The 23,348-nt window shown below is 35.2% G+C and overlaps 1 protein-coding gene across 1 annotated transcript in view; it reads left to right on the forward strand.

The window, feature by feature from the left end:
* LUZP2 (leucine zipper protein 2) overlaps nt 1-23,348 on the forward strand; it is a gene marked incomplete at its 3' end in the record, with an annotated part of 190,675 nt that overhangs the window by 105,705 nt on the left and 61,622 nt on the right. The window contains exons 6-7 of the mRNA XM_082761376.1: nt 17,371-17,433; nt 19,469-19,531. Coding sequence (XP_082617502.1) covers nt 17,371-17,433; nt 19,469-19,531 — 126 coding nt within the window. The remainder of the gene's footprint in view (nt 1-17,370; nt 17,434-19,468; nt 19,532-23,348) is intronic.

Consider the following 23,348-nt stretch of genomic DNA (forward strand, 5'->3'; position numbering starts at 1 on the left):
AGAAAATTATGAGGATAATCAGGTATGAGTTTTACTATGTTGTTGGGCTCCACGGGTAAGTAATTGTTGAACTAGTTTTGTAATAGCTGTCATAAATAAGCCTATAAAATATACAACGAAGGTTAATTTATAGCAACAATCCCAAGTGACAGTGCGAAACATAGAGCTGTAATCTGAATGGCACAATTCAAGAGGGGAGAGGACAAATGTGACTTCTCACCTGGTCTGAAAAGGTTTATACTTTGCCAATTCAAAAAGAACAGTGCTTTCTATACCAGTAGGAACAGGACCTCAGAATATCTAGCACTATGACTGCAGATGATGACTATGCCAATATATGTCAGATGAAAAAGAGCACTGTAGCAGATGTGCTCCTACAGCAACAAAGATACCTACTAAAAATAAACTGTGTTTGTTATTGCTTCTATGTAATGTATTGCAAGAAGCAAAGGTTGTAACAGTGGAGTTTTTCATATGCTTGTCTTTATGTAACATTTATCTTCTCTTCATCCATACTGATTGACTGTGTGCATTTAGCTGTCAAAAAGAAACAAAATATTTCTTCCAGGAAAATGATAGTAAGCATAATCAATTTTCAAGATGACTAGCAGTGGCTTTCCTTTTGTCTAACCAGGAAACTAAAAATGATTGCCACCTTACCAGACTCAAGACGAGATAAGATAATCAGGCAGACACTGGCTAAGTCACTTCACATGCCTGTGTTATAAGAAGCCACAGAAAGCACAGGCAAGGGTGTGTTTTGGTGGTGTAGTTCATTGTGGTGGAACAAAACCATCTGAACTACACCTCGACTTTGTAACGAGCTACCGATAAAGCCAGAATTCACAATGACAATGGGCATGACAAGATTTCATCCAGCCAATATCTCAAACCAGGAGAGTAAACATACATTTATTCCCTTGCAGTTATCACGAGTTCTTAGTTAAAGTACAATTAGCAGTTTCCACAGTGACTCTTCTAAAAAGATGAAACTTATCCACGGAAATGATCAAATATAAATGTCTTAGAGTAGATTGATGTAAATGTGTTTTATTTATTTATTTATTATTCTTATTTCTATTGTATGTGGCTCCATCTGTTCCTTCCCACACCAGCTACTGTTGGCTTTGACAGAATCTCCATTTACCATTAAGTATTGAGGTAAATTTTTAGCAGGAAAAATGTGTTGCAGCTGTTACTAAGCTGTGAAGCATGCTATTAGGAAGGGACTGGTAAAAATGGTGGAATTACTTTGGCCAATACTAGAGGCAGCATGAGAATTAGACTGGGGATATTCTAGATTATGCTTGCTATGATTTTGAGGCAGCTGGCTCTCAAACCAAATTATATTTCCATTTTAACCCTCTGACCCTGTAATAACCACAGCATTTAGACAAGCACCAGCTAAGCAGAAAGGAGTTTTTAAAAACTTTAGAAAGGTTTTACATTTCTGCCTTCCTTTTTTGCTTGATTTACTGCGGTTTTAATGCAGTTGATTCATTCTCACCAGCACCACCCAGTTTTCCCTTTTTGAGAAATATATTATCTTAATTCTTTGCTTCTGAAGCCTTGAAAACTTCGCACATTTATTTTTACAGGCCCTAAACTCTGTATAAATAATGAGTTCTGATCCTGCTAGATTGCTTTGTAGGCTAATGCAATATTTTATTTATTCCCATGAATAATTATTCCCAGAGACTGTGATTTTCAACTACTTGATCAAAGGCAATAACTCTCTTCTGTTCACATCTCAGAAATCTGTGTTTGGATTTTCTTTGTTTAGAACATAAGGCTAAAATGATGGTTCATATTCATGTGTCTACTCCCAACCATTTCCCTCAGCCATGGTCTCAGTTTAGGCTACTTGAAAGTCATCTTAATCCTAATTTGACCTCTAGACCATACGTGGAGATAGTGTTTCTCTTTTAATAAACAAAACAAACAAACAAAAAACCCACTATATATGTACCTTAATAAAGTAAGAAATTTCTCCTGATGCCAGCTTTGATTATAGTATTTTTCTCATCATTGTATTATTTTCATTGTTTCTCTGAAATGGGGATCAAAAACAGCTAAAAGGCCTTTGTAGCCTCCTTTACATGAAGCAAAGGTCCAGAATACTGTATGAAATAAACTGGTGTTTAGATTTTTGCATAAATTGTTAGCAGATCAACGAAGAACTACTTATACTGAAAAGGAGGATGTGATAAGAATGAAAACACAGACAAAGGTACCCTCTTGTTTTTCCATGCTTGAGGAAATATTGGTTGTTATTATTTCAAAACACAGTCAGTCGTGCTTGCCAGAAATTGGAGTCTATCAGTCTATGAATTTAGATCCCGAACGTGTGGGAATTTGAAACTACACAGCTTTATTGTGGATATGTTACTTGGGTTTTGAGAAATAATTATGGGTTCCAGAACATGCAGGTGTTGAGCAGGAAGTTCATTAAAAGACTGCTCTTATGAAAACCTGTCTGAGTTCAGAAATACTGAAATATATTTTGCAGATAAAATCATACCCCTGTTAAACAAATACTATGCTTAGCCAACTGTAGCTTTAAGAAGCATTCATAAGAACTACACATTGTATGACCTAAAGCTAGATCTCTAAGATATTTCTGAGAAGTATGTGAGTATGAAAGTTATTAAATTTACCGGGCAGATATGTTGCTTAGATTACCTGCCTATGACTGACAGACCAATATTTTACTTGATATCATCGGAATGGGTAAATTACATTTTTACATCCTTTCTTTTTCAGGACAATCTGAAAGTCTGCTCACCGTGAAGTTTGTTCTCTTGTCCAAAGTTCTGAATGTTCAGTTTCAACTAAGATAAAGAAAAAAAAAGAATTGAGATAGAAAGCAGAACTGAATTAATAAATAATCAGAAATTAATCCTACACAGGTTTTTGTGGGTACTCTTAAGAATAGGTGTCCCAAAAGCTGGCATATTTTGTAAAAAAATGAAATCACAGCCCTAAAGTAGCAAAAATTCAGAAATTAGAGCATCTCTTTGAAAAGATGGATGTTGGATCCATAGTCAGCAAGAATGGAATCAAGCCTTAGATGGTCAGCAATCTGGATGAGAAGGCAACGCAACAGCTCTAATTTCCTCATCCTGAGGGAGATCTGAGCTGCTGAGCTTGTGAATACTGACTAGACCAAGACCTGCCCCGAAGCATGGTATTAGTCATGTGAGATTTTAACACTGGATTGAAGGGCTAGGGAGCAAAAAGAGAGACCAGATGAACAAGCATTTATGTATTTCAAGTATTTGCCTGTGTGGTTAGAGTTTCTTGTGTGTGACCTGCTTGCAACTTGGATTTTGTACAACGGTGGTAAACATAAACATGAATAAGACTAGTTGTCTGGCACTCACTTAGAACTAATTGGTGTAATTCAGTTAGCTAATTTCAGTTAAGCTACCACCGTTCACAGCAGCTGACTATTTTAATACATATTCAACAAAATGTTGTAGTTTCTTGCACCGTTTTTGTGCTTATTGTTGTTCTTGACTCTTACTAGCTTATTTCCATGTTCATGTCACTCTAAAATCTGCACCTATTATGCACACAGCTGACATGCTTGGCCTTTCACTTTTGATGTAAGCTTTTTCTCTCCTTCTGGGAGCAGTAAACAACACTGGACAGTTCTATGTTTATTATCTCTCTGTCTTGGTAGAGGAGGAATTATTCACATCTGTTCTTTCTGTGTGTGAATGCATGGATGTTTTTAATGTATTATAGGGACAAATAATGTGCATTTGTCACTTATTTTGCTTTATGTTTTAAGGTATTTTGATGAGAGAGCAGGCCTCTTTAGGCTTTTGAAGCTTTGGATATTGGGGAAACACCACAAAAATGTTTTCTGTTATTATAGCATTTGCCAGCTCCCAGCATTAAAATCTCAGGCTGAGTCATAAATTGTATACAGCTGCATGAAATTTTTTGTGTTTAGTAATTCAAGTAATTCATAGGAGTGATGAACTGGTGCGTGATGTTCTTAAATCACCATAGAAACTAATTGCTTCCTCACCTTATTTTTATTTTGTATTATGCATAGCTTTGTTATCACATACCTTGCTAGTGTGTACATGATGTGGTTAGCCAGCACTGCTAACTGGTGTCTGGGGGGGGGGAAGTGAGCTCACGGCTGACATGACACAAACTGTGATTCTATATGGATGTATTCCTGGAGGGACAATACCTGGCAGAGTTTCTGCTGCTTTTCCTGATGTTAGTAGATGAAGGTAGATTTCTCTTCATCATTTCATTTTGGGATGTGCACCATTTTAGTCCTAACAAGATGAAGTTTTTAAAGCACTCATTGTAGTTCTTCAGATATATAATCCCTCTTTATTATTTCTACTCCATTAGCATGTAGTATTTTCCCATTTTAGCTCTGAACCAGGAAGGAATCCAGAGGAAATGCACCTACACATTAATTATGATGCAATTCTACACATCATTTATCACACACTGCAAAATGTTTTGCATCACAATAATCTCAAGCAGGAGCAAAATGTAAAAGTTCCTTAGGTACATTCATAGTCTACTGAATATCTGTCATGATGAAGTTGAGGTGGAAGAAGCGAAGAAGAGCTTTGCTGTTGTGCAGATTTTTGTGCCTAATTCTAGCATGAAAGATCCCGTGAATCAATATAAAAATAATTGTTATTATGCCTATATTCTATATGTTAATATAATTAATGTGCCTATGTTCTATCCAGGAACATCATAAATCTAGGAAATGTGAAATCTCTGTTTCTCATAAAGCATGTTTCCAGTCCTAAAAATACCTACTAATATATATAGGTGGCACTTCCTTAAGCTGCAGGAAACACAGCCAAACATCATCTGCGAATATCATTTACCAAACAATAAGTTGAATACAATTTTGAGTGATAATTTATTGACAATTGATACTGATTTTTCTGCAAAGATTACAGTAAGAAAAGCAGACAAAGATTCTAAATGCAAACCCACTCTCCTCTGCTTAAAGAAAGAGCAGTCTCTAAACTGGAAGGTAGGAGCATAGCACCTTTTTAATTCCTGTGTTGTTACACAAAGTAAGCATTTTGTGCTAAACATTTTAAACTGTGATGCTCTTTGTGGACAGATGTAAAAAGCTGCATTTCCTTTCAAGTATATCCAGGGAATATCTGAAATATGTTGCTAATAATGCTTTTGAGGTCAAGCCTCAAAAGCAATGTCTTTTTGTTGCTACCTGATTTAGAAGGAATAATTCCTGTCCTGCATTGCAGGTGCCGGCAGTGGTCAGGAGGTGACCTGCATGTTCTGAGCTCTTTGAGGTTTGGTGGAAGTTCTGGTATCAAGCTGTCTGGAACTTTTGTTGCAGAGATGAGATGGAGCTAAATGCGAAGTTCATCAAAAATAATAGAATATTTTTGGCATTGTAAGTGTCCCCAATACTTTCTGAGGCAAATTAAGTTTTGCCATTTTCACATAAGTGCAGCTATTAAGAGAACATTATCAATAATAGTTGATATTTGAAATGTGTACAAAAGCAGGATAACCATAAAAAAGCAGGATAATCATAAAGAATATCAGTGTGGTTACAGTGGAAGAGATTTCTTTTACATTACTTTACAGTGTATATATAAGATATTTCAAAATACTAATAATACATTTTTTCTGAAAAAAAGGAATCATGTTTTTCTTTTGTAAGGCACAGCTGACTCTTTGTGAAATTTTGAAGGCATGTCTTTTCAAATGTTACAGCCAGAGATTGAGTTTGGGGGGTTATCTTTTTTAATGCATTCAGAAATGTGTTGGTCCAAGTGACTTCAAAGTTACACAATACAACCTCTACCATTTAATCACATATTGTCTGAGGTAACTGGTCAACACATCCCCTTTGACCTTAGTTAAACATCAACACTGAATCAAGCCATCAATATGAAAAAAAAATGCAAGAGTTAATCTACAAAGAGAAATATGTTTTGTGGTAATAATTTCAAAGAACATTTTGTTGTCATTCCCTATGTGTCAGATCAGCTACTTCTAAAAATGGATGTTGTCCTAAGAAAATGTTTATTTTAAAATACGAACTTGTTAGCATTTTAGGACATGACCCCAACTCCTGCTGAAACCCTACCTTGACTTGGAGATATTCACTCAATGGCATATTCATTAGCAGATGACCAGGCAGATGTTTGTTTCAAGTCTTCTTAGAGGAATGGTGTCTAAATCCTAATGTTGACTGAATAGGTTTTCTTATGAGTACTAAGAAATGTCTTTTATCTTTTTTTCTTTCTTGCAACTGTCATGATGTTTTTAACTTTTTAAGGTCAGAATTACTTTGAAATATTTATTGTTGTTTTCTGAAAGTATTTTGTTTATACATTGTAACTTGCTCCCAGAAACCAACAAAGTTTAAGCTGTAGTCAGATCCCCTTTTTATTCTTCTCATAAAAACCTTTAGCAGACCAGTATGAATTTTCTGTACCCTATGTTTCTGTACTGAGCTAAATAAGGGGAAACTTTTTCTGACTTTTCAATACACAGAAAAAGTAGTTCAGTTTTAATTACAAACTGAACAGTAGTTCAGTTTAAATTACAATATACTTATTTCCTCCTCCCTGGCCAAGACGCAATCTTTGCATTTTAAAAAGTGTATTTTCACATGATGATTCATTAAGGAATAATATTAATAGCTCACAAAGTGTCAGTCGCATCCTCTGAATTAGATCCTACATTAGACTTTGCATCTTACTGAATGAATTTTAGGAAATAATTAGAGTTTAATGGAGATTTGACTAGAGTTCTGTGCCAGTGGAGTAAGAATATCCCTAAGAATATCTGTCTATGCAAACTCTTCTGTGCCTATGTTTGCATTAAGTGAATTGTTCCCAGATGTAGTCCACACTGTCTATAGCCAGCAGTCACCCTGGTAATGTAACCTGGCCATTTCAAGGCTAAAGAGATCTCGTGCCTTGCTAGCCTGAAGCGCAGGTAGTGCTTGTGTTGCTGCCTGCACCTGGTGAGGCTGCTGGTGTGGTTACACCTCTGATGCATTGAAGATATATGGGTGTGCTTTATGTTTTTGCTATAGATAACTAACTATGGCAAATTGTTACCATGAGTTTCACAGCAAGGGAATGTGAATTCAGTTCTATCTCATCTGACAAAGGTGTTGGATCCACCATTGCTTCCTGAAATGAACTGTGCCCCTACAGAAAGTATCACCTTTCAGCCTTGTAGTACTAGTGATAGTGTCTGCATAGCATGTCTGAATTCAAAATAGTATTTTAGAAAATACTATAATATCCCGACATGAGAATTATTATACTTCTAGAAATCACTGCAAGTGGGCATAGACTGTATCAGGACAGAGGCAAGAAGGTATTGTCTATTATCTCTTATGTAGGCACTTTATCCCCAAGTATATTGAGTGACCACAGCATGGTAGAAGTAGTGTTTATTGTGTGGATCAATTCAGTAGAACGGCCATAGGGATATCTGTTTCCTGATTGAAAGATACTGTAGTAAGTTCTCCAAAACAACAGATGTATGCTTTAGATGTTTTTAGATTCCACTTGTGGAACTGCTACGTTTAAAAATTAAATACATTGGCTGAAAAGTTCTGTAACAACAAATACTCAGTGCACTGCTACTGAGAGAATTCCTGAGACAGAGCCTATTAATATTAAAGTAAACCTGAGTGATATGACTCCACAGAGAGCAGCGTAAGTGTATTCCTTAGTCATTTTCTGCCCCTCTCCTTTCAGATCTATGTCATTTATGTTTCAAGACACATGTTGACAATTCTGGGGTGCAAATGTAAAAGGATTTAAAATGTGCTTAATGCAGCATTTCATCCCCTGCTGCTGCTATAGAAGAAAACGGGAAGATGCAGAGCTGAGTGTAACCAGTATGACCCTTCACATTTCTAATGGCAGAGGAGCTTGTTTCTTTCAAAGATAGAAATGTATTTAGTTTCTTTGTGCATTTGGTCACGTTCAAAATTTTCTTTTCATTTCTGACCTTAGTAGAGTAGTCCACTTTTATTTGTATTTTTATTTTTTTTTTTTTTAGCCTAACCTCTAGCTTGTAGCAGTAGTAGCTTCTGCCACCATTTTGTTCACAAATGCCAAACATATAAAAAGAAGAAGCTTTGGGGTACCATCTACCTAACTAGGTGCTCTGCTTTACTGAGTCCACACACTGTCCCTGGGGCACTCAGCTACCTCTACCAAAGGGAAAGATCAAAGAATTGTCAGGTTTCTTCTCTAGATAATCCTGCATGGCATAGGCAATTATGTCTCGTATCAGTTAGAAATTCTGTTACAGGATGTTCTATATTTAATACGCTGCTATATTTTTAATTAGAACATCTAAAATAGAAAGAATTAGAAATGGCATTTTCTTTCCCGTAACAAAGTTCACTCAAATGGCTGGAAAAGTGCAATTGGAGAATTACCTTAGTTCATATTTTTCTGTATCATTTCTCATCACGAGCTGTCTTTACTCAGAGATAACAAAAATAAATGGCCCCAATCCCTTGAAATACAAAATCAGAAATCACCTTGAAGAAAAATACTTTGGCCAGTACACTGATTCATTGCTATAACAAAAGAAATCATTCTCTGAATGATTAGAGATTGAGAACTTTTTTTCATTTAACTATTTAAAATATAATCATAAAAGACTGCATGTACCAAAGTTTCATATTTCATCATAACCTTAAAAATAACAACAGTCATTCAGGAACCTGATTTTCTCTAAAAACAAGTGAGAGTTGTGTTTTTTTCTTTTTTCTTTTTTTTTTTTTTCTGAAGAAGTGCATATTTGCAATCTGTCTGAATATTAATATTTAGGTGTGTGTTTCAGTGAATCTAAGAAGTCATAAAATTTCACTTCTTTTAAGTTAAAAGAAAACCTTTGGAGTACAGAAGGGTGAAACAAGTTTCTAGGTATTAGATAAGTAGTAGTGTACCATGAACTTCTTTTTACAGTTGAGATCTCTTTCCAGACTTATTTATTTGATTATTTTCTGCACATGAAGGTGAGAGCAGAGAGAGATTGAGATGCTTACAGGTCACATTGAAGACTAAACCCTACTTGACAAACACCAGGAACAAGTGCATCTCCCTAATGACTGTCTCCATTAATAAATCATGGCATTCTGGGCTAGCATCATTCTGAGTGATTTTAATTTTAAGGATTGAACAGGAAATATGTCTCACCTTAGATGATAGCTGTAAAGAGCAATACCTGTTGTCACTTACAGGCATGCAATTTAAAATACAGGCTAAAAAAAGATGAAAAAACATATCCCATGTCTTTAAATGTAGCACAAAAAGTAGTTTACATATATTACTACAATTAGTATCACTGCTCAGAACTTCTAGAGATTTTCAGCTATTTGTTTACCTGAAGAAGAGCTAGTCCCAGAGATTGCTAGATAGCTGTTCTTTGCAGCTGAGTAATTGTGTCACGAATTTCACTTGAATTAGATTTTAGCTTTGTGAACTTCAGAGCATGAGAACTTGTGGTAATTTATGAATGATTGAGACCTAATGACTTGACTCCTTAGATACCATTGTCCATTTTTAGTATAAAAGACTGTTATGGAGAATCAGCATCTTAACTCATTGTTTAATAATGTTAGTTTTAAAACACAAGATCAGTTCTCTAATCATGGTTTGAATGTTAATGATTTGTCAGTGAACAGGAAGAGAGGACATGTGAAATAAAAGTGCCTTAAATACTTCATCTTGGGAAGGGGAGAAGATTGTCAGGCTAGTTTCCAACGCATGCAATACTCCTGTGGTTAGCTATGTTCTGAATCAAGCCTGGTGCTACATATCAGTGAATAACTGGGGTTTGGTCTGCAACTAGTTATCTAGACAATTCAGTGATGCAAATACTAGCAGTAATAATTATGGCAACTGAATCTTCCTATGAGATCATTAAGTGATCATCTGCACTTTGAGTGATCAATGATACGCTCTTTAGAGACACAAATGCCACTTAAAAGATTAATCTTTTTAGGAATAAGCTTTTATGGAGAAGCCAGAACTTGGATTTTGTGTGGAGACATTAGAATGTCAAATATATTGAAAGATTCTGAGAAAACAGCACATATATGGGCAAGCCATCACGGAAGTACTTTGTAATTGTATAACAATATTGTTATGAAATAAATGAAATGCATTTTTTTTTTTAGCCTACAGAAAAGCTTCTACCTTGACTCTAAACTCCTGTTTTTGTCATTGAATGGTGGGCAAGCTCACATGTACACACTGCACTGTTGCATAGTTGCGATGGAATCAAATCTCAACAAGTGCTACAATTATTTTCTGACTTTTGAAAGTTGTTTTTTTACATAATCTGGTGAAAATGTGACTAAAAAAAACCAACTGTATATAATGGATCCAATCCAAGATGTTGCCATCTGATAGCTTATGAATATAAATGTATACCCATATATTTACCTTTACTTGTATATGTATAGAGAAAGAGATCTAAAAAAGGCAAAATTCCAGATTATTCTAAATGTATAATTTTTTGAAATCAGTCTATATCTACATCATTATCTGTGTAAATTATTCTATATCTCCTTCAGTATCTGTTCCTTATTCTGATTCATTTAACACTGCGCTATCATCGTTATAATAAGCGTTTTATGATGCTGCAAAACTGTGATTGTAGCCATGGCTGAGATGTCTTCAGAGTGTTATTCTACCTCATTAATTCAAAACAAACATAAATACATTGATGGAGATATTTGGAGGTGATTCACAGCAATGGTAGAAAATACCCACAACAAAACTCGCATAATGAAGGACTTGAGTTGCAGTAGTGCATATAGAAGTGGTTGCCTAAATTTATCAATGTTCTGAACTGGTCAATGTTTGATAGCTGATCAAGTATAGATAGGGGGTAATGAGATTACATTTTGGTTTTACACATTGGGATGGTATAGGACACAGCTGCAGGAAATGGAGTGTCTCAGGTGTGAGGAATTGCTTATTTGGTAGAGAGGATATTTTTGTGTAATGTTAGGCTATTGCTACATGTACTTGTCATATGAGCACAAAGATGAAGGGATGCAAACAAAATGGTATTTTTCTCAGGAAGAAGCTTCATGTGTCCGGGTATGTTTGCTGACTCTGTGCTTCCTTTTCTCTGTGTGCTTCCTTGGAGTGCAATTTATTCCAGATTAGTGTTTGAAAGAAGCTGTAGACACAACACTTCTCAAATAGGCAAGGAAAGTCTTTGCTCATTTCACTAGAAGATTTGGTATCTTAATTTGGTATCTTAATGCCTGGGCATTTGTGGAAATAGTGCACTTCTAAGTAGCTGTACTTGCATCTCGTGCTGCCCAACACAAAATTCTTGCTAAATGCTCATATAGGCAATTTTCATATGTTGTATATCAAGTTCTTCAGTTGAGCTGGGCTACCTGAAATTCTGGAGGAAAAAAATAGCAGCCTCTAGCGTTGGAAAGGGTAGATACACACAGTGCAATATATACGGTATGTTCGGGGAAGCTTGCTCTTATGTGCCTTTATTTTGAACATAACCTCATTATTTTACAAAGCAAAATAAATAAAAGTAAATAAATAAATAAATTAGAAGATTAAAAGTTGAGATACACCTACCTAACTTTATGAGGAGCAGCATGACTTTTACTTGGGGATTACCTAGTCTGTTTGTCAGCTGTTGGGTGCACTTGCATTAGACATACTGCACAGACAGATGTGTCAGAGGACATTTGTGGGCACTGAGAGGCTGTAGCCTGGCCATGGTCAGAGTGGGCTTTTCCCAGGAATTCAGAGCTAGATGGACAGCGGTGGTGCTTTCTGAGTTTAGATCAAGACAGATCTGGAAAACATGCTCTTCATATCTGCCTGGTCCTAAAATACCCCTGGTGGGGAAGAGCTCTTTGGCTGTTTGGCTCACTGACCACTGAGAAACAGAGGGAGAGAGAGAGACCCAAACATCCTCAAGAATATTAAGGCAAATATATCCTGAGGGGAAAAAAAAACTCACCACATCTTCACTGCCAGAAAAGAAAATGTAGAATTTCATTTTGCAAGGTCTTACCTGAAAACCCTCACACAGTAGAGTGCAGGAAACTCGATCTATCTGTCTTAGAAAGATGAATGGCTGAGTCAACCCTGATGGGATTAAAGCTCTTACACTGTTTCCTGCTATATAAAACATATTTTCATCATCCTGAAATATAAAGGTAACATCCAAAGCAGAGTGAGTACTGGTACACTGTGGCACCAAATAAATCCAGGTATTTGATTCTGGACCATTGGTGTCTTCTGATTTTACCTCCTAAGGGCTCAGTGAGCAGCCTTTGTTTAACAGAAAATGGGAAACAGTTTTCATTTTGGCAATTGGCCCTGACATTCTTGCTGAGTAAAGTCCAAGGATTTTTGTTGTTTTGGTGTATTTTTGTTTTCATTTTGTTGTGTTTTGTTGTTGTTGTTATTGTTGTTGGGTTTTTTGTTTGTTTTTTATAGTATGTCCATAAGAGAGAAATGTTGCAATGATGAGTGGGAGCCCAGTATGGTTTGACTTGTGCTAGTCAATAAGGGGGGGCAGAGCTAAATTTATCTTGTATACAGCATAAAACTGCTGTCAGACCTCAGATAAAATGTTTGAAGTGAAGTTGATTGCTGGGAATAATTTTCTAAGAGAGTGTGATTTTCTTTGAACATAGTCTGTGTCCTCATGCTTTGAAAGGCTAGCAGGTGAAGTAAACTGGCCTTCTACTGATGATGTTTATGTTGTATAGTTTTGTTCATCCATGGTTGAGATGAACAGGTTTGTTCACCGTTGCTATTTCAAAGAGGTAATATAGATATTAGGAATTATGAAACATCAGCATCAGAATATTAAACCACTCATCTATGTGGCTAGAGGTCAACATAACCTGATTTCAAGAACAGACTCTAAAAATTTATGTGTTTTCCATAGGTGGTGTAATTTCACCCTTCTGTAAATTGAGTATAGTTTATATCAGATAACTGTTAATCTCCATAACTTCATACATGATATGGTGATAAATCCCTTGAAACAGGACCCAGAGGTAGTTTGTCACAATTAGGACACCTCAACTCATGCTTCATGAGGTGTTTTTTCTATATATTGAATGAGGAGAGGATATTATGAAAAATACAAAATATATCTATATAATGATTTTAATAATATAAGTTGGCAGAAGAGGAAAGAATGAAAACTGCAGCTGTTCACACACTTCTGTTGAGCTTTTAAGTGCTTAGTTTGTGCTTTTCTTTTTATATCTCAAGTCTTCTAATAGAAAGTTGGGAATTAAAGATAAGAAAATAAAACGTACCGAAAAACCCTATCATGCCTTTGACCTGTTATGCATTGATACTGTAGGGTGAAGGTAGTGATGAGTGGGAAGGAGACCTGAGTGTTATTGACATACAAGGTGGTAAAATTCTCTAACAGCATGGAAAGAAATAACCATTAACATCATAGTTCCTTCATTTTCTAAGGCTTCTTGGACATGGAATATCTTGCTAATTTTCTTCCCTCTCTCTCTCTTCTTTGTAGAGGTGATGTGTTCGTAAAGGTTATTTTGGTGTACTGCAGAAACTTTATTCAAGAGAATAAATGACAGAAATGAAAGAGTTATCTTCAGAAGTTTGAAATAAAGAGACATCAGTTAGTGATGGGACTTCGTAGATCAGGTTGGCAGTTGGATTTAATGATGTTTAAGGTCTTGCTCAACCTAGATGGTTCTGTGATTTTGATTCTATACACTCCTCCAGCCAGAGCACAAGATTATTTTTTCCTGCAGCTTCCAAAGGCATGCTGGCAGAACAGCTGTCCCTACAGCTTCTTCTATCTGCCTTCACATCAGTGTCCTTGTGGGGAGGTGTTTAGGCAACCTTAAGATAGAGAGTTACTTTCAATATTCATATAAAGAAGTCCGTTCTCTTTAAGCTTAGTCTCATGTTTTGAATATAAGATCACAACCGAAACAAAATATGTGAATGTTATGTCGCTATTGGAGGAAATGAAAAAACATGCACTGAGACTGAAAAAATTACCCCAGAATAAGGCAGAAAGCTTAGGTTCAACATGGAAGTTCTGCAAAGAAAATGTTAACGAATCTGATAAACTGTTCTTGAGAGCTTTCATGTTTCTGAAGGATGATGATACACAGTTCTCACATGTGGTTCTGCTTGTTTTGGAGTGCACATACGTTCAGCTGTGTGAATGGACAACAGGAGTCCTGTGCACATGGCAGCAATTTTCTGCACCAGAATTTAGCAGTGAACTGGAAGTATTGGTGCAAAATTAGTAAATGAAATATTAAATACTACAGTAACTTGGCTTAATGATGACATGCAAATGTTTCAGCTAACAGTTTGTGCTATATGCTTTTCAAGATGTTCAAATACATTAAGCTACCTATTTAGTTTGAGTATAATGGTATTCTTTTTGTAAATCTAAAAGCCTATCTCTAATTAAAATCATTCCTGTATATCATTTTAAGAGACACTGTTAAGGACATGTTTACAGACAATTAATTCTTGAAATGTGTTGTTTTTTAAACTGGAAACATCTATGACTTTTCTGTTAAAGTACTTCAAAACAAGTAAGATACTTGAAACAAACTGTACAATGATAAACTTTTTGTTGTTGCTGTTCTTTGAAGGATATGTAGTTGAAGAATAAGAGCCATCATCTTGAATCATTAACAGAGACATAAGAGTGAGAAGTTCTGTCCTGAATTTCTAAGCATTTATAACCCAATAATCTGATTAATTGATCTGTTTTTCAATAAACCCATTCTAGCAAATTTACAGAACATGTACCTGAGAAGATGCTTCATTTCGTATTATTTAAGTCAGAATCCTGATGAAATGAGGCTCTGGTATACTACATGCGTTTTTAGTGGTATACTTCACATTATTCATATTATCCAGAGTCACATTATTCATATTACTCAGAATGCAATCCTGTATTTAACAGTGACGTGTAATTTGCTAAGTACCAAAAAAACACTCCAACTTGAAGCAGGAGGTTGTCAGTTGCCTCTGACAAGCACCTACTTGTTACGCTCTTGATAACCATAACCTTCAAATGCTTGCTCTCCTTTCTAAAAATATTAACAAGTGCAGATTAAATCACAGGTGTTTGGTGGTAACCCCGATTTCTGTTTACTTGCTTTAGGCTAGACAGGATTGACAAATCCTTGTAGGCCTAGGTAAAGCTCCAAAATTATGTCCATCTAACTTAAAATATTTTCACAAAGTTTTGTTTTTGACTACATTTTCCTAATCGTATTTTTCTGTTAGACTACTTTGGCATGACACGTGAAAATTGTAATGGTCATCTGCTACAACATATGTCCTTTTGGGGTGGTATGCATTCAGTTCTTCATGTCTTGGGTTACTGCAAGGCCTCCACAAAACAGTTCATGTGGAAGTTAATTTTGAGCTGTTACTGTGTTGATAGAAGTATTTCTTAAAATAGCTCTCACTTGGCAAAAGGAAGAAGAATGAGTAAAAATGTAAAGATGACAACTCACTCTTACTTTGGTTCTTAAGTAACAGAATCTGCTACCTTAAACTGACCATTGTCAGACTATAGGGAATCTGGAGGGTAACGAACCTAGTTAGTCAAGACAAAATGATGATTTAACATCCTGGGTTAATTAAGTGCAATTTCCTAATGAGACAGTGCCTTTGGCACATCTGGTTGGCTATCAACCTGAGAAGTGATGCTGATCTTTTGTGAAAAAACAGTGACATCCAACAAGTGATCACAGTACAATAAAGATCTTTAGACATACCCCTGGTGAGTAATAGATTTGCTGGGTGTGCTTCATCTCTTTGTTGGGAATTAATTTTTTTTTTTCGTTTACCTTTGATCCCCTTGTAACTGCTACCTAACTCCCTTTGTGCAGTCTCGTTCTGTTTCTGCAGTGGTTAGCACTCATAAAGTACTCATCTGTGACTGGAGCCACCACATCATTTTCAAAGAATAAAACGTAATCAACCATGAGACTTGAGAACAACATGTGTTCTCTTTCCTTTCACATCCAGCCCTTTGTAAATCACATTTTGTGCGAGGCAGAATCTGTTGTATTATTCGAAGTAATATCCCAGTTGCTTTTTTTTTTTTTTTTTTTTTTTTTGCATTAGAGAATGGTGTCAGCTTGAAGTGATTTATTGTTTCTGCAGCAATATGTATAAGTGCAGAGTAGACAGCAACAGTGAAATGTGTGAAACAAGATGTCATATCTTTTCATTATTTTGGAATTGTGCAAAGGATGTTTCAATTGTTAGTTTCTTTACCTTGGATTTAAATAGAAACTTATTTCAAGAAAACCTCCAAGCTACTAATTCTGGAAACAAAATGTCCAGTGTTTCAGTGGAATACTAAACTAAATTTCAATTGATATCCTGAATTAAATTATCATTTTTTTTCCTAACACCAGCATATGCTTGTGCAAAATATTCACAAAAGCTACTGCTGTACAATAATAAATATAAATTTCTGAAATGTGGTGGGCTGGATTTCTGCATGGATGTTTACAGTCTGTTAGCACAGGAGAAGTTATGTTTTGTGTGTTTCTCTATTTTATTTTTTTTTTTTTGTACGTTAGCATTTGAAGATCTACCTATCAAATATTTAAGTTTCGGAACGGTTTTTACAGGTGTTCACACTGCAGAGAAATCTTACACTTGACTGTCAATTATAGGATAATGTGAGTGAAGAATGCAGAAGAAATTACAGAACTATTACAAATGCATTTTTATAAAATTATATATGTATTTTTCCCCTGAAAATGAGAAATATTTACAACTTGCACATGAAAAAGAGTACCAAGTGGTTAAAATGCTATCAGCTAGCTAGTGTTTTAAACATTTTGATTACTTACTGTTTTAAATTTTGAAATTTAATGAAAAGTTACAATGCATTTGATCATCAGGGCTAAATGTTAAGATCCTTGGACCTATTACTCAGTTGTTATAATGATTTATTGAAAATGATATTGAGCTATGCCCTTGACATCAGGTTAGGATTAGAGGGTTTTTTTCTTGTTTTTATCTCATATATACAGCCTAAATTGCTTGCTATTGCTTGAGAGTATTGGAAGGTTTCTTGTGCATTCCTCTTTCTATGAAAGCATGTTTTAGTGCCAAGTTATAGACTTGCAGAATTTTGTCAGAGAGAATATTGTGCCATGATGCAGCTATTTTATCTTCTTATTTGTGTCTTTTTCAGTGACTTGAAATGTTAGTGATGTATAAACAAAACTGGTATGATGAAATATTTAAAAGATCCCTTAAAATTTCAGTAACTCTCAGTAATAAAACTTTTTTTTTTTTTTTCCCTCAGAACAAAAGCCTCAAAAACAAGCTTCTGTCAGGAAACAAACTTTGTGGTATTCATGCAGAAGAGGTAAGGTTGTTTTCTATTCTAAACTGAGTATACCCAAAAGAAGCTTGTATCTAAGTCTCTTGTGCTGAGTTCTTGTGCAGAGATTATATATTACGCATGCGTGACGACTGTTTATCTCAACTTCCTGTGGCTTTGCTACATGCAACTCAAATATATTAGCAAGCTGCAAACTTAAGTTTTAGGCAAGTACGGTAAAGTTTGTGCATAGTCCTTAAAAGTATATATAGCTCTTTAAGGGCTATATTATACATCTATAATACATATAAAACTAATTTTATTTCCAAGATCTCCATGCCTACAATAGCACAGGAATTATGTTTTTTTTTTTTCTTGCTCTTTTTTAGTTCCTTTTTAAAGTAACAGAAACAGCCAAGATCTATTACTATCAGTCTTTCTGATGGTTCATAATTTCAAAGATGAAGTGTCATATTACAAAATATTCTCTCTATAGAAGTGTTAAGACAGCTGATGATAAAAAAGCCTATTTTTTTCAAATATCTAAATGTAAAAGTAACTGTATTCATTGGAGCAGTCCCTTTAGCTATTTGCCTTTTTATGAGTGTTTATTAGTATAAACACTCATAAAATCAGTATACATTACCATGGTTTACTCATTTGTATCAATTATTTCATGGGGTTTTCTCTGCACATATAACTTCTGTAAAAGTAATTTCACCTTCCTAGAACTGAACAGAAGCGTAACACTTATATTCTTGACTAAAATTTTATATATTAAGGTTGAAATACCACATTTCTTTATCAAAGACTCTACTTTTAAACTTAGGCAACAAAATTTACGAGTTCCAAGCAGTGATTTTGAGTTATATTAGGTATTTAGTCTAACTGACAATCTGCAACCACAGTTTCTGAGAAATCCTCAGCAGTAGGAAATAATGATTTTTTGTTTCCAGATTGTCATAATCTGGTATCTTCCTATGTCATCATTGTTGTTTTCAAACATGCCAGAGTATTTGAGTATAAATATATAGTCTTCCCTTGTTTACTGCTTTAAAAAAAAATAAAAAAATGGCAGTGAGCAACATAGCATTCTGCTTTCCCTTCTTGTTCACATTTTTTGTTCCTAGCTGTATAACATAAATGTACATATAATAATAACATATAAAATAAAAAAAAAAAACTAAAATAACATAAATGTTATACAGCTAGGAACAAAATGTTTTTAATGTTGGGTAATTGATTTGATTATTTAATATTTGCTGCACAAATGTCTTTAAATCTGAGGGTGAAGTCTAAAATGAAATTAAGGTTATTGTAGTATGACAAGCTTTGTTGTCCAAGAATTTCAGGAAACCAAACCAAAGCTAACCACCACTCAAGGCAGTGGATTGTGAATGTATTTTAAACCTTAGGAAAATCAGGCTTGATGAATTATCCTGGCAAATGTGTGGTTTTTAAGTGATTAGTGCCACTCAAACAAACCAAGATTATAAGATTTCAGGAGCATCCTTCTTAGCTGTTGTTGTTTTGCCAGTTAGGTGGTGTAGGCCACAAAAATGCCATGTATTTTCTGTTCTTTAATTAGGTACTATACTTACCAAGCATAATAACTATGTACCATTAGTACATAGTACAATTAGTATTCTTTTAATAATTAGATCAAACACCCTTTACGGATAGAACTGTCTAACAGGAAGCTCACACTTCATTCTGCTCTCGCAGGCTGCGTACAAACAGTCTCAGTGTGCCCTGGAGATGGTTTTGAAGGTGATGCCTCCAGACATCTTTTCCTGGAAAGTACTAAACATCTCATGTCTGAAATATATAAACCAAACAGCTATTCATAATAGTGCATATACATGCTTTAGCTCAGTACCATTTTTCTTCTTCCCTTGATTCATTTGTCTGGTTTAGACATGTTATCCTGGAAAAGCAACTGGCTTTCATGTTGGTTACTTCTCTGCATTTTAAAGCTGATCTCGTTTCTGTTGTTGTCAGATCTTGCCACAGTTTTTTCAGGTCTTAAAAGTAAGCATTTGAAAGGAAAAACACTGACTTTTATTGTCCTTCCTTTCAGTCAAAAAAGATTCAAGCCCAGCTGAAAGAGCTTCGATATGGGAAAAAAGATTTGATTTTTAAGGTGCGTTTTCTTCAACATAACTTTGCTAAGATATTGGAATTGCTGTAATGTTGAAGTAATCTGGGAGTATAATACCTGCCTTGATTACTGTAGGTCTAAGGAATCAGTTGTTTCCTTCTCAACATACTAAAAAGAGCTCAAAACACCAAAGGCAGACATAAAAACATAATGTAATTTCAGAACTGCTACCTATTTCAGTTGATTTTTTTGCAAACCACTCTAACAGAGTTAGAATGCTTTTTATTAATTGTTTTCTGGGGTAAAGAAGAGGAGATTTAAAGCCTAAATGATTCTGCTATCTTTGTTTTTAAATAGACAAAAGAAGTGGTAAATATTAAGTTTGTTTACATGTTCAGATAAAACAATGTTCTAGTTCCTTTCTGGTTACCAAAATCTATTGCCCTATTTTATAGATTGTGTAGGGAGAAGTTTGTTCCCTGTTAAAGAGGGACAAGAGGATACATTCTAATCTTCTGTAAGTTATTCTCTACTGTCACAGGGAAATACTGTCTGGGGAATAGTTCTGTGTCTGGGATACAGTTCCTTTTATCGTAGGAATAGTGGCCTATGTTTGGCCATGTAAATTTACACTGCTTCCCCTTACCACTGCATTCCCACACCATTCAACCTTATATTTTCTGCCTGCCTTATTGAGGGCTTTAGGGAATTGTATTTCCTGTATAGATGTGATTGTTGCAAGCTTCTCATAGCTGTTCGCTGGAAGGATGTACACTTGAGTCTAAGATTTTTACAGGGCATGAGGGAGCTCTGCAGTCTGTGCCCATTAAGCTATTGCTTTCTCTGGTGGAATTAATAATGAAGAACCCTAAAAGGGTTTTTTGGTTGTGATTTTTTGGTTTTGTTTTTCATAATCAACATTGAGAAACAGGTTCTTAATGAGCTTTAAATCGCTAACTGTTTTATAACTTCTTAAAATTTAAACTGGTAACTCTTATTGTCAATGAAGCTACTGATTAGAGGTTTGGGGAATAAGTGACCAAAACTTAACAAGTGGTAGTAAATAAAACATTACTTCTTAATTTTTGGCATGTGTTTACTCTCGTGTTTTCAAAGCGTTTTATAATCTTTGTTATGTTGCAAGGATGCATGTATATCTTCCTACCTATCTATCTGTATGATAAAGTGCCATGTGACTGATAAGCAGGGGGAGTCACTAAAGTTATGTTATGTTCTCAAGGCTGTGTAGTTGTCATCTCTATTGACATTAGAATTTGAGTTCCTTTCTCTGTCAGTGCTCAGTCCCTTAAAACATGCAGTGCAATAACCTTAAAGATCTGACAGAATTGGAAATTTGCTACATGTCTGAGCAAGGAAAATAAGGAATGATTAATACTAAATTTTCAGCCAAGAGTTTTGATTTTATAGCTCTCTTTTTAAGTAGGTACCTGCTAGTCCTGAATGAGTCCACTCTTAATTAGAATAGTTTAATTATTAATAGTTTAATAATTAATGTAATATGCTGATTCATTACCGTATACTTAAGTTTCAATACTTTGCTAAGTTAAAATCGATGTTTGTTTCTGGCATTCATAACAACTTGTTTCCAAAAGTACTCCTCCACCATTCCCTGTCTTCACGTCGTTTTGTTACATTGTCCTAGAAACCTCATGGTTCACTAAAATAGAGAAGAATTGAAAATATGTTTTGGTATTCTTGAAACACAAGCATATGCGTGTCTGATATGAATACGACATGTAGAAAAATATAGCCAGCATTTACTTTGACTATCACCTTACACAAGTCTCTTGCATATTTGAAACCTTTGTTCTTTTAAATGTACAAGGTGCAAACAGTTAATTGTTATGGCTTGAATAAATGTTTGTTTATTGCTTTGTTATGAATTCCTAAGGATTGTGTTTGAGTTTCAGAAACATCAATTCTATCTACCATTTAATGTTTTCTTCTTTGGTCATTTAAATTTTGAGGCAAAATACACTGTTCACCACATTTTTAGGATGACAATCTAAAGATTATGCCCTAATAAGCTCATCATCAATTACTTTAGTAGGTGCATGTCAACCATTGTTATCCAATGATATTGTGAACATACGTAGTTCATTTCCTTTGATCATTAATAATTATTTTAATTAATCCTCAAGTGAAAGTGCAGATACAGTCCTAGAAAATCAAGTTGAACTGTGAGCAACAGCTAAATAAGCCTATTCTACTGATGTACACCATCTTCGTTCCATAGTATAATCTAAATAAGTAAGTAAATAGCATCAGCTGTATAATAAATTAGGTAACTGCTAATAAATATTCCATATCTGGTCTTACCATGAGCAAGGTAATGTATAATTATGCACCCTCTACTGAGGAGCAAATTGCCTTTGTTCCAGTTGGGTACATGCACATGGCCCACTATTGAAGTGTAGGTGCTAAATATGCATCGTAAATACATACCTGACTGTTTGCCTGTGGCCCTAGGGGGTCCTTAGAACGCTTCGCAATTTTAGAGGTGCCCAAGCGATAGCGGTAAAGAACCAACTGTGAAACTGGTTCCAAGAAGACAAATGCAGGGGGTAGGTTATGGGGGGCATGTGGCAGAAGCAAAGAATGAGGTGCTCAAACAGGGAAAGGTGGGGAAGTTAGTGGAGGTGACCAGGAGAAAGGAACAGGATGGGAAGAGGAAGGAATGAAAGAAACAAGAGGAGAATCTTACTCCCTGATGTTGATAGGCTCTGCTGCTCCTCACAGTGATCTAGCTTGTTTCTGCAGTGTAGCCTTGAACCCATACATTTGCATGAACTGCGACATCATGTGTTTAAAGAGAGATGATCACTTACCTTCAGTTTTCTCTTTTGCTTCTAAATAGTGCTTCAGGTACTTGAGTGCTCAATACCTCTAAAAGACTAAACCATACAATATTATCTTCTCAAACTTGGTCTTGTTTCATAATTACCAGCGGAGGCCTGTATGAGAAATGGTAGTTTAAATATAATGTTTTTCTTTCAGGAACTTATTTGAAGAAAGTATCATGGTCTAGGAAAAACCCTAACAGACTTTCTATGGAAGGGGCAAAGGTTGTGTTTAAAAGACTTACCTAACCTGTACTTTTGCCCATGAATTGCATCTGCTTTTGTTAATATTATCAACTAGAGAATTCAGTTGGGTTTGTGTATTTGAAAAATGAGGCCATTCATACATTTTAAAGGTTTCTTTGCTATATTGAGAGTATCATAAAATTCATTTTTTCCCCTGAAAAATGCTTTTTTGGAGGGGAAAAAAATAAAAAGCATCATCGTTTTCCTTCAACTTTACATATACATTGATTTATTCAGCACAAAAACAGTGCTCTTGTCTTGTTGGTGCTTTCACGTTGCCCTGTAATACTAAATGAAGGTGATAAAAGAAGGTGATAGACTGAGGACAATTTCATACGGACCTGTCACATCAACTTTTCTGAGAGAATGCTGCAGCTCTTTTCACTTTCAGACGGAATCTCTAGCCTGCAGTGTGCTTGTTCATCTCACTTGTTTCCTCAGCCTCTGAATCTTCTGTGACTTCCCTGGGGAAATTGAGCAGTGCTGCTTAGGACAAACAAAACAAACTATTATAAAATATCTGTTATAAACATAGCATAATACAAAATAATTAGAGGTGATTTTTTTTGTTTGTTTATTTGTTTTTTCCTCAAAGGGATTTTTAAACTGGTGACATTATTAGGGATATGTTGTATAAGCTACAGACTGACAACATCACATAGCAAAACAATCAAGTAGAATCCGGAAGAGGAAATCTCTCAGAGAAATTTTGCTTTTTAAATTAATACATGTAGACTTTTTTCCTTGGTTCT

The sequence above is a fragment of the Aythya marila genome (assembly GCF_965140915.1).
Source record: "Aythya marila genome assembly, chromosome: 5".
In the NCBI taxonomy this organism is placed as follows: Eukaryota; Metazoa; Chordata; class Aves; order Anseriformes; family Anatidae; genus Aythya; species Aythya marila.